The following is an 11,539-nucleotide window of genomic DNA, read 5'->3' as shown; positions in this document are numbered from 1 at the left end:
ACGTGAGGGGAAAGGGAGGGGAAAAAGGTGGGGTGCTCTTTGTGTAAAATAGAAACATGGTTTTGTACAGAAATAAACAACGCTTGTATAGAGAGCTGCTGTGCAGCTAGGGACTGGGAAGGGGGTGCCAACCCTGGTGCTCAGCATCTCTTCTGCACACCCTCCAGAGCCCCCCATCCTGGTCACAGCCCAGCACTAGAACCTCTCTGAGAAGTACCTTTGCCAGAGGAGATGCCAGATCTAGGGCCAGCCCCTATTCCTGGCCCCTGTATCCCCTTACTCCATCCCCTCTGCCCCATGGCCACCATCTGCCATGGATGAGGGAGGGTCACCAGTACTGGGGCAAAGCAGGGCCTGCTCCCAGGCTTTGATGCCTACCCATCACAGAAGGGGAGGGGCTCCTTAAGGAGGTCCTTTCAGGGTCTTCCTCCTCCAAGGGCTGGCCTGGATGCCACTTCGGGCCCCAGTAAGGTACTGAGTGCTCATTCTGGGTCAGGTGCTGGTGCCAAGGGTGGGTGATCATGAATGCCCTCACATGCTCAGCCCAGGCCTCCATCAAAGTTAGAGGGGTGCGGAGCGAAATCTGGATCTGTGATAAAAGGTCGCCTGCCATTTACTGAGCACTTATAATATGCCTGGCTGCACTGGTTGTGTCACGTGTTTGATCAGGTAGGCTTTATTATTATCCCCATTTTACAGATGAGGAAACAGAGGAGCTGAGTGGGAAAGATGAAGCTGATCCAGATTTGTACCCAGAGCCCCTCACTACCTCTCCTGACTAGGGTGACCGGACTCTGCCATTGAGGACCCATGCAGGCACTATGGTCACAACTGATGACCAGCAAGGGCGAGGACAGGGTGTCCCTGGGAGAGGCCCCCCTTCTGCTGAGGAAGCAGCTTTTCCAGTCAAACAATAGTGGCTGTTCCTGGCAGGCCACCAAGCTGGGCCAGGCCATGGGGGAGGGGGGAGAGAGAGGAGTAGAGCCTCCCTGGGAGCTTTTAGGCATTGCAGGGCCTTGGCCTGGAACATCTTGTTCTGGTACAGCTGGGGATACTGAGGCCTGAGGAGGTCAAGGGTCGCATGAACCTGTCAGAGCAAGCGATCCACATCCTACCTCCTACCCCTCACCCCTGTGGCTCCCTACCCCATCTGCACCTGCCATCAACGAGATGAGGGGCTCAGCCTTAGAGGACACTCCCCTCCCCCTGGCCCTCCAGGGGACTGGCCAGGATGTGGTGGCTTCAGTGTTCCACTGGGATCCACCATGCCGGAGAGTCCAGCGGGAAAGGTGCTGCCCCACTTCCATTCGCCTACAGTAGAGGCCCCCGAGCAGGCAGGAGGCCTGCTCAGGCCTGCTGGATCCCAGTCAGACCTGAGGCCTGCTTTAACCTGTTTGGTTCAAAGCCTCGCATCTGAGGCCTGCAGACGCTCGGGCCAGACAAGGGCCCCTGGAGCGTGTTCCGTCCTGCTAGGAGCCAGCCTAGGTGTGCTGGTGCCTGCTCAGCACTGGGGTTTTCGTAGACCTGAGGAGGCCAGCCCTAATGTTGAAATGAGCCCAAGTTGGCACTAATAAGCCTCAGATCTGGGGTGTCTGCCAGTGCTGGGGGGGGGCCTGCTTGGGCATGAAGCAAGTTTAGATGTGCTCAGGCCACGTAAGTTCTGCTAATGACTGCAGGCTTAAGTCTCTGCTGAGAGCTGAGTACCCAGTGAGCCCCAGATGCATGGCCCTGTTCCCCCAAAGTTTGAGTTTTGGGCAAGTGTTAGGCCTGGCCACCCTCAGCTCCCTACCCCACAGCATGCTGCTCAGAGGTGGCTGGAGCCCTCCCTTTTCTGAAAGTTGGGTGAGAGGAACAGATGTGGGGGCCACCAAGTCCAGGTTAGGTTTCACCTTGTCAGTCCACTGACAGGGTTCACAAAGCACGGAGGGGTACGTATCAACACTAGTCCTGGACAGCCCTTGCTGGGGGTCTTTTGTCTCCACCACCCCAGCCAGCTCTGGTGGCCCTGCACCATGCTGAGCCATGAGAGGAAGGAGGGGGAAAGATGCCAGGACACTGTTGGCTGAGAACCACAGGATCGCCTGGGCTGCACAGTGGACCCCACCCCTCCGTGTTCCACGGATTTGGGGGCAGCGTTCTGTCCCAGCCCAGCCCCGGTTCGTCTTGTGGCCCTCCAGGGCTCAGTGAAATTAATCATAAGATGCGGGCCCAAGGACAGAAACGACCCCAAACATCCGCTGGCTCCGGACCCCAGCGCAGCGGGCGTCCAACGGAAAGGGCGGAGCCCGGCGAGGGGGCGAGGCACGGGCTGGGCCTAGAGCACTCGACGCGGGTGGGGTCAGAGGGTGATTCCCGAGCCACAGACGAGGGGGAGGAGGCAGCAGGGGCGGAGTTCGGCGGGCTGGAAGGAGAGGAGGGTAGCTCCGGCGTTAGAAGGAGGCGTGGCCACCCTGGATTGGCCGCCCGTCCCGCACGGCGTGGCCGTCAGGGAGCTGGCGTAGGTGGCGGCGTGGACTCGGCCGCCCACCGGCTCCTTTAAGCCCCCTGGCACCGCCCCCACCGACCCGCCCCCAGCACGGCCTGGGCCAGGTTGGCAGCGGGGTCGGCTCCGTGCGGGCCGCGATGGAGCTGCACATCCTAGAGCACCGGGTGCGGGTGCTGAGCCTCGCCCGCCCCGGTCTCTGGCTCTACACCCACCCGCTCATCAAGCTGCTCTTCCTGCCCCGCCGAAGCCGGTGCGCGCCCGGGTTCGGGGCACATATGGGGGTGGGCTCCACTGTCGCTTTGGGACGGGGTCGGGAGATTAGGACTGCCACGGGGCCAGCGGCAGCAGGCGGGGAGAGCCCTCTCTGCCACCCTCCCTCCCCCCGCCCCCGGCCGCCATCCGGCCTGGGCCTACGCTCCCTGGGACCGCCGCCTATCCGGCCCCGTGAGGCCCCCTCCCAGGGCCGGTTAAGGCGCAAACAGCCTGGGATGGTCAATGCTTAACTCCTGGTGGTGTCAGGTGGGGGCATTCCTTCCTGGCGACAGCGGGGAGCTTTCTACAGATGCCTCCCATCGGGTCAGAGGGGCTGGTCTTGGGGGCCCAAGGTCCGACGCCCCGGGACTGTCGCCGCGGGTGAGCCTCTCCTCCCTCCCTGAATGGAGGGGCAGGGGGCTCCTGCAGAGGTCGGGGAGGCGGAAAGGAGTCCGCAATTCCGGAGATGGGGCACACACCCCACTGTCCTGGGGAGAAAACTGAGGCTTGAGGGGGCAGGGAGGCGCCCGGCGGGAGTCTACCCGCCCCCTCCGCCCCACCCAGGCTGAAGATGCCCCCGCCCCCCAACCAGGTGCAAGTTCTTCAGCCTGACGGAGACCCCCGAGGATTACACGCTCATGGTGGACGAGGAGGGCTTCAAAGGTGGGGGCTGGGCTGGGGAGGGGGAGTAGGGGAAGGACACTGCGTTCTTTGCCAGATTCTCACCGAATGTTAGGATCCAAGGTCGCAAGAGCTGGGGCCTTGAAGGAGGATGGATCTGGGTTCGAATCCATTTCCACTATTCACTGGCTGTGTGCCCTTGAGCAAGTCACTTCCCCTCTCTGAGCTGTTTGTTTCCGCTTATGTAAAGTGGGTATAGTTACGGTTCTGATCTTATAGGGTCCCACGAGGGCTTTATAATGGGGCTGTGTGTGGAGGACACTTAGCAGCCGCAGGCCAGCAACAGGGCCTCAGTTACAGTTCTGGGGCAAGAATCGGGTTTCTGTGGCTGTTTCACCACCACCCCCATCTGCCTTTGGACTATTTCTCCTTGGACTTCTCTCCCTGGTGTGGGTCACCCCCTCCTGGACTGGTCTGGCGACTCCAGGAGTCTGAGGGTTGGGGAAGGAATGCAGGCAGCCAGCCCAGGGCAGGATCCTGGCCAGCCTCCTAGCTGTGCTTGGGCAATTAGCCGCCCGCCTGGTTGTGGCCCCTGCTCTGGACTGGATGCCAGCCTGGTCCCTCCCTGGTCCCTGGAGCTGACATCTGTCTTTTACTCCTGCCAGCTTGACCCATCCTGACAGGCCTGGAGCCTCAGGCCAGCCAACTGGGGCTTGGTCCATCCCGCATAGCGCCACTTCAGGCCTTAGTTTCCCTATTTGTGCAGCAGAAAAGTCTGGGTCTGCTCAGAGGGAAGGGCATCCCCCAGCCAACGTGGTCTGCTGGCTCCCCCTGGTGGTGCCATGTGGTATAAGGCATCTGTGAACCCACAGAATACTGTCATCCCATTCTACAGAGGAGGAAACTAGGGCTCAGAGAAGTTAAATCATTTGCCCCAGGTCAGCAAAAAGTAAATGGTGAGGCTGGGATTGGAACCCAGCTCTGTCTGGATTTGGAGCTCCGATCTTAACTGGGAAGTTACAGTCCCTGACAGGCCAACACCTGAAGCACCTCTCAGTCCTTGCAGACATGCAGGTCTCAGGAGCAGAACTTGGGGGAGGAAGACAGCTCCAGTCTCCAGACCTGACCTGACCTTGGTAGAACTCTCCAAGGCTCAGACAGGGAAACTGAGGGCAGGGTCCAGCCCTGTAGGCCCTGACTGGGCATGTGCCCCCTGCCCCACAGAGCTGCCCCCATCTGAGTTCCTGCAAGTGGCTGAGGCCACGTGGCTGGTGCTGAACGTGTCATCCCACAGTGGCGCAGCAGTGCAGGCTGCTGGGGTCACCAAGATCGCCCGCTCAGTAATTGCACCGCTGGCCGAGCACCACGTGTCGGTGCTGATGCTGTCCACCTACCAGACAGACTTCATTCTGGTGAGTTTCCTGCAGGTGCTGGTGCGGGGCAGGGTGGGCATGGGTGCCTGGGGACCCATGTGTTGTGCCATCTCCTGTGGCCCAGGTGCGAGAGCAGGACCTGTCCGTGGTGATCCACACGCTGGCCCAGGAGTTCGACATTTATCGAGAGGTGGGCGGGGAGCCTGTGCCCGTTGCCAGGGATGATTCCAGCAACGGCTTTCCCCGTGCCCAGCATGGTGAGGGCCGCCCTCTGACACCCAGGCCTGGGCAGGGGCTCCTCTTCCCACTGGGCCCCTTCCCTTGTGCAGGTGGGTCTGTGGGCTTAGGGAGACCAGCTGACATTGACCCCCTCATAAGATAGGGAGATGGGGCCAGGAAAACTCAGGCAGGTACCTGCATGTAGACCGTGACCCGGCACCCAGCCCAGGCCTCCTCTCTGGCTGGCCACCAGGGGGCATCGCAGCCCACAGTAGCCCTTTCACCCGCCACCACCTTGCCCCTCCGGAGCAGGTCCCAGCCCCACGGTGCATCCCATCCAGAGCCCAGAGAACCGTTTCTGTGTCCTCACGCTGGACCCTGAGACGCTGCCAGCCATCGCCACCACCCTCATTGATGTCCTCTTCTATTCGCACAGGTGGGCCTTGTTTGCATTTGTCTCTTTGTCCTCATATCTTGTTCCCCGTGCTCTTTCCCACCACCTTCCTCCCATCCCTTGGTTCTGCGGATTCTGTGCCCTGTTCTGTGTCTGGGGTTCCTGGCAGCCTGCGATGCACATGTATCGTGCACTGAGGTTCAGGCAAGGTCCTGATGCCGCAGCTGGAGCCCTCCTCTCTGGTGTGGGCAGAGCCACCCCTGAGCTGTGCCCTGGCAGGCCCTCCGGCCCTGGGTTCTGTGTCTTTGGCACAAGCAGGGTTCATCATCTTCCCCCATCCCCACCTACACCAGCAGGAGGTCAGGGTGCTTGGAAGGGGAGAAAGTGGCCCAGGGACAGGAGGGTCTGCCCAGGGCCAGTTGTGCCAGTCCCTTCCCAGGTGTGGAGGCCAACAGGGAGGTGGAGTGGACAGAGCACCTGAACCTACTCTCCCTCCCCAGTCCCCCTAAGGAGGCAGCCTCCGGTGGTCCTGGGTCCAGCTCCATCACCTTCTTTGCTTTCTCCCTCATTGAGGGCTACATCTCCATTGTCATGGATGCTGAAACGCAGAAAAAGTATGTGACCCCTGACCCTAGGTGGGCCACAGGCCCTAAGCCAGCCCCAGGGAGGGAGGGGGTAGAGTGGCAGACTCCGAGGTCACCAGGCTGACCTGCCCAGGGAGCTCATAGTGGGGCAAGGAGGGGACAGGGGTGCCCTGCCCACTGCCCACCTGCCTCCCCAGGTTCCCCAGTGACCTGCTGCTGACCAGCTCCTCAGGGGAGCTGTGGAGGATGGTGCGCATCGGCGGACAGCCCCTGGGCTTTGGTGAGGGCTGCACCTCATGTGTCAGGGGCTTGGGAAGGGCTGGGGGTGGGGGTGGGGATCAGGGCGATCCACATGGACCTCTCCTCAACCCTCAGATGAGTGTGGGATTGTGGCCCAGATCGCAGGTCCCCTGGCTGCGGCCGACATCTCCGCCTACTACATCAGTACCTTCAACTTCGACCATGCCCTGGTGAGCGCTGCTGGCTGGGGCCAGGGCCCCTGGAGGGACGCTGAGGGGGTGGGGTGGCAGGAGGTAGCCCCAGCTGGCCCAGGAAGTTGGGCAGCCCTGACCCCTCCCTCTGTCCACCTGCCTGCAGGTTCCTGAGGATGGCATTGGCAGTGTCATCAAGGTCCTCCAGCATCGGCAGGAGGGTCTGGGCTCCTGAGGCCCTGAGGGGAACAGCAGCCTCCAGGCTCTCCCCTTGTCCTCAAGCTTCCAGAGACTTCTCAAAGCTTTTTACTCAAGCTCTGGGATATTCCTGTCGGGGGACTCCTCCTTCCGCTCTGTGTATGTAAGCTGCGTGCACACACTGGCTCTCACGTGGACACGCGTGTCTGCCCATCGCAGGGGAACACGGTGCTCAGGGCTTCCTCCAGGAAGCCCCTCAACCCATCACTCCCTGCGGGGCCTCGGCATTTGCACATTCCCTGCCTGAGGCCCGAGCCTTCCCCCTCTCAGCGCCCTGGGTGGGCCGGCTGCTCCCCAGAAGGCCTGATCTCCCTTCTGCCTCTGGCTCTGTTGCCTTTCCTGGCCAAGTGAATTCTGACAGTGCCTTCCCTTCCTGGGGTCTCCAAAAAAAGTATTTTTACATCTCTATCTCTCTTCTTTTTTAATCAACTTGTTAATAAAGAGCTTGTAGTGAGCAGGCCAGGCTGTGGTCCTTGGGGTTGTCCAGGCCTTGGCCATGCCTGCCCCACAGCTCCCCAGGGCCCCTCTGCCTGAGGTCCTGGACTCTCCCCGCTCTGCTGGCTCCGGGCCTCACCTCCCTCAGTTCTCACCTCAAGAGTGTAGATGAGCTATCGCTGTTCTCCAGACAAAGGACCTATGCGCTGGGAGGTGGAGTGACTTAGCCAGGGTCATGTGATTCCTGTCCAGGGCTGCCTGGCTCTGAGGTCCAGGCTTTCTCTTCATTCCTTGCTGCTTCTGAACAGCCCAGAAGGTTCAGAACAGGGAAGAGACTCCCAGACCCTCCTGCCTGGGGGTCCCCCAGCCTCCCTGGCACCTTGGGTGTGGCTGGCCTGTTGCAGAATCCCCTCAAGGAGGGGAGCCCTAAAGCACCTCTCCTTCAGGCTGCTGCCTGCTTTCTTTTGGACCACGCCTGAGTTCTTTCTGTCCCTCACGGGAGCAGTCAGTTCTTGCAACCAGGGCTCTCCTGGAGCAGGAGTGGGAGGGGGCCAGTCAGAGTGTGCACCTGGGAGTCTGTACACTGGGCTTCCCCTGGCTGGGGGGACAGGACAGGGGCCTGGAGGCCACCTGGAGCCCCCTCTCCCCTCGATGGCTGCACGCTGGGGCCAGAGGCTCTGCACATCTGGGCCGGGGTTTCCTGTCACAGAGGGGCCACCTCCCTGCTCTGTGAGTTGGGATTCCGCTGTGGCCCGATGGGGCCCCACAGATGTGCTGGGGAGGTTATCGGGTGCCCTCAGCCCAGACCCGCCCGCGCTCAGGAAGGGAAGAAGGGTGTGACTTCAGCGTACTCAGAGGTCATGGTGGCTCCCCAGAAAAGCCAGAACGGGTCCAGACCTCTGGCAGTGCGCCCGCCCTGCCCCTGGGAACCTGGGGGCTAAAGATCAGAGGAGCAGGGAGTGCAGCCCAGCCCGGTGAGTGGCGGTCGGGTGCCCTGGGCCAGCCCCTTCCCCTTGGCCTCCGTTTCCCCGAGTGCATTGAGACCTAGGAGGCAACTCCCTCAGGATCCTATACCCTTGGACCCTGGGAAGGGGGTGTTTGTTTGTAGTTTGTCTTTGGGTTGGGGAGGGTCCTGCTTCTCTCCCTGGAGGGGCCGCCCTGGGCCTTGGCTCGAGGAATGTCCTGGGCTGAGATGGGGATTTTAGAACCAGAATTCTTGGGGCTGCCTGACCTGTAGCTAGAGAGCTCCTGGCCGCACGTCCAGCTCTGGGGGTCTGTCCATCTGCCTGTCAGTTTGTGAGTCACTGCCTGATTTAGGCGTTTCTGTCATCCCAGTTTTCCAAGTGTGTCAGGTCTCACCTGGTCCCCCACACTGGGTCCTAACCTGGCAATGGTTAGATCTTGCGACTGCCCGTGGGATTGGGCTGGGTGCGAGGCCACAGGCCTGCCCCGGTGGGCTGGTACAACTCAGGCCCAGGCCTAGAGGCCAGCATGTCCACCTGCGTCTCCACTACACACATGCAATTGTGTGTGGAATTGTTAGCTCCCAGGGCATTAGGGTCCTTGGGGGTCACTGGGCCGGCTCTCGGCCTCTTGGCAGGTTACAGATGGGGAGACCTGCTCAGGGAGTGCAGGAGACTGAGACATCCCTGGGGTTGGGGCACAGGGCTTGGGGCACAGGGCTTGGGAAGTGCCTGGAGAACACAGCTTCTCTGGGAAGGGGATATGACCCTGGCCTTCTCGCACAGCTGATGCGCTGGGTGCTGTCTGACAGGTAGGTCTTGAGCTGTCCTGGGCCAGGGGAGGGGGACTCGCAGAACCACTTCCTTGTCCACCCAGGCTCCAGAGAATTCTAGGGAAAAGGAAGTTGGTCTGGTCAGCCCAGGCCTCGGGTTGGGTCATTCATAACTGAGGTTGGGGGCGCTCACTGGCTCACCTGGAGCCCCAGTCCACCTGTCTGCCTCAGCGCGGCCACTCCTGAGCATGAGGCCGAGGACCACGGAGCCTAAGTGCTTGTTCTCAGAAAGATGCAGCCCATGCCCAGGGAGGGCCCTGCCCGCAGTCCCTCAGCCCCTCAGCCCCACGTCCAGCATCTGCAGGGGGGGCTGTTGGGTGGGTGGGGACGGGAGACGAGCAAACCTCAGGCGTGAAGAGTCCCAGGCTCATTTCTACCCTTTCTGATCTCCATGCTCATACAGAAGAAGTGACCTCTTCAGCCCTCCTTGAAGGCATTTGAGCAGAAATTCAGGGTTTAAGGTTTTCACCCCCACCCCAGCTGGGTAGGGCCGTGAGGTCCCACGCTCACCAAGTTGCTCCAGAGCGGGGTTATTTTCCTGCGTAGAGGGGAGAATAAGGCCACGCCCTCTCCATGTTCTACCTGGTCCCACCGGGTGGGACTGGTCCAAGCAGGAGGAAGGAGGGGCAGCCGTCTGCAGCTGGCTGACTGTGAGCCCAGGGAAGCTGCTTCCCCATCCGTATGTGGGAGAGGGGAGCGGTGTGTTCTATTAATTCATGTATTCAACACACGCTCTCATTATCCCCCTTTTACACAGGGGAAACGAAGCACTTCACAGAGGGGTGAAGTGACTTAACCAAGGTCACACAGCTGGGCATGGCAGAACCATTATTCACAGAGAAGGTCAATAGTGCCCCTAGGGGCCTGGGGAGGTTCCCTGGGGGAAGGGATATTTTAGCTGAACCCTGAGGGACCGGGAGGATTTTTCAAGATCCCTCTCAATCTCAGCTGTCTGCGTTGGTGACTGAGTGTCAACCACTGGTGGCAAGGGGTGCGTGGCAGTGGGTGTGTGGGCGGGCACGTGAGGCGTAGCCCTGCCTCCTCCCTGACCCTGGGCTGGGCTGGGTGAGCCCGTTGGGCAGCAGGCGGGGTTTGTGTCTCACTTTCCCAGGCGGGCCCAGGTGCTGGGGTTCCCGAGCCAGGGGTATCTCAAATGGGGGTGCCCAGAGCTCCCTTCCCAGGGCTTGGTCACGGTGCCACATGGGTGGGTGTGCTGCACTGGTGTGTGCATTCACAGTGTGCAGGCCTTCATGGGCATCGACAGGCAAGTCTGTTTTGGCCAGAAAGTGTGTGTATGTGTGTCTGTCTACACGTGTATCTCAGTGTCCGTGTGTCCTTGTACTTATGGCTCCATGTCGGAGGTCTGGATGTCTATGGCTGTGCATGCATCCAATTTCTTATAAACATCAGCTGTGTGCCTGGCTCCGTGTCTGCATGTGTCCTGTGTATGTGTGGCTGGTGTGTGCATCTATGCCTGTGTGTGAGCATTTGTGGCATGTATTTCTGTGTGTCTGTTTTTGTCTGTGGCTGGGGCAGTTTTTCTATGTCCACGTGTGCGTGCACACGTCTGCATCTTTTGTTTTCACATTCACACCTGTGCCCGTGTACACCCTCTTGTCCACTTTCCTTCTGGGGACCCACTTCCCTCAGGGCCCCCTGCTCTCCCTCTCCCTGATAGCAGAAGGCCCAGCTCCCTGCCACCCCCTGGGGAGTGGTGAGCTGTGCTGCCCAGCCCCCCAAGCCCTACCTCCTCACCTCTGCCCTCCGCCCCTGGCCGCCTTCCCCCCAGCCTCTCCCATCTCCCTCTTCCCTCTCTGCCCACTTCTCTGTCCCTCTTCTGTCTACAGCCCAAAGGGAGCCTAGCCCTGCTTTCTGTCCCCCTGTGCATATGCCCCTCAGCCTGAGCTCTCGGCAGTGACCCAGCCCCAGTGCCCTCTGCAGCCCAGCACCCCCCATTTCCCAGGGCCCTGAGTCAGCCCACGGTTGTCCTTGCCTGTGTGGCCACCCCAGACCTCCCACTGGTCTCCCTGCCTGGGTCTCCCTCTCCTCTGGCTGCAGAAGCATATTTTCCCCAGCACTAGTGTGCTCCCTCCCTCCCCTGTCTCCAGCCTTCCGCAGCCCCCCTGCTCTGTCTTTGAGACCAGCCCCCCCATCCCCACCCCACCCCGGCCCCCCTCCCCCTCCAGTGTCTCACCTATACTTGCTCTCTCCTCACACCAGGAGCCTCCACTCCAGGCAGCTTCCAGGCCCTGTCCTGAGCTGGCATACCCTGGCCTTTTAAATTTAGGTGTGCCTTTTCTAAGTTGACAAGAGCCCATGCACAGGGACTTCCCTGGTGGCGCAGTGGTTAAGAATCCGCCTGCCAGTGCAGGGGACACACGTTCGAGCCCTGGTCCGGGAAGATCCTACATGCTGTGGAGCAACTAAGCCCGGGCGCCACAACTACTGAGCCTGTGCTCTAGAGCCTGTGAGCCATAACTACTGAGCCCATGTGCCGCAACTACTGAAGCCCGTGTGCCTAGAGCCCATGCTCTGCAACAAGAGAAGCCACTGCAACGAGAAGCCCACGCACCGCAACGAAGAGTAGCCCCCGCCTGCTGCAACTGGAGAGAGCCCGTGTGCAGCAACGAAGACCCAACCAAAAATAAATAAATAAATACATTAATTTTTTTTTAAAAAAAAGCCCATGCAC

The 11,539-nt window shown here is 60.7% G+C and overlaps 1 protein-coding gene and 1 pseudogene across 5 annotated transcripts; both read left to right on the top strand.

Moving 5' to 3' along the window:
* Nucleotides 1-2,377: 2,377 nt before the first annotated feature.
* On the top strand, nucleotides 2,378-7,025 carry CASTOR1 (cytosolic arginine sensor for mTORC1 subunit 1). Of its 5 annotated transcripts, XM_022550980.3 has the most exons (9): nucleotides 2,407-2,735; nucleotides 3,330-3,400; nucleotides 4,583-4,770; nucleotides 4,856-4,988; nucleotides 5,263-5,386; nucleotides 5,845-5,958; nucleotides 6,126-6,208; nucleotides 6,304-6,398; nucleotides 6,526-7,025. In XM_022550980.3, exons 1-9 carry the CDS (start codon nucleotides 2,623-2,625, stop codon nucleotides 6,592-6,594), a joined length of 990 nt encoding a protein of 329 aa, XP_022406688.1. In that variant the 5' UTR covers nucleotides 2,407-2,622; the 3' UTR covers nucleotides 6,595-7,025. The 5 variants fall into 5 exon arrangements, with proteins under 5 accessions (XP_089750836.1, XP_022406688.1, XP_089750837.1 ...); XM_030764320.2 differs by lacking the exons at nucleotides 2,407-2,735; nucleotides 3,330-3,400 and having other exon boundaries at nucleotides 3,413-4,770; XM_089894711.1 differs by lacking the exons at nucleotides 2,407-2,735; nucleotides 3,330-3,400; nucleotides 5,845-5,958 and having other exon boundaries at nucleotides 3,412-4,770.
* A 96-nt stretch (nucleotides 7,026-7,121) lies between these two features.
* On the top strand, nucleotides 7,122-11,154 carry LOC149747570 (uncharacterized; annotated as a pseudogene).
* Nucleotides 11,155-11,539: the final 385 nt, after the last annotated feature.

Source organism: Delphinapterus leucas, chromosome 14, assembly GCF_059928025.1.
Source record: "Delphinapterus leucas isolate spDelLeu-1000000601 "Yukka" chromosome 14, BTC_Dleu_Yukka2, whole genome shotgun sequence".
In the NCBI taxonomy this organism is placed as follows: Eukaryota; Metazoa; Chordata; class Mammalia; order Artiodactyla; family Monodontidae; genus Delphinapterus; species Delphinapterus leucas.
This window is presented reverse-complemented; position numbering and strand designations above follow the sequence as displayed.

Coding starts and splice junctions, on each gene's coding strand:
- CASTOR1 (XM_030764320.2), top strand. CDS start 4,312: ATGGTGAGGCTGGGATTGGAACCCAGCTCTGTCTGGATTTGGAGCTCC. Junction 4,771..4,855: donor ACCAGACAGACTTCATTCTG/GTGAGTTTCCTG, acceptor CCTGTGGCCCAG/GTGCGAGAGCAGGACCTGTC. Junction 4,989..5,262: donor CTTTCCCCGTGCCCAGCATG/GTGAGGGCCGCC, acceptor CCTCCGGAGCAG/GTCCCAGCCCCACGGTGCAT.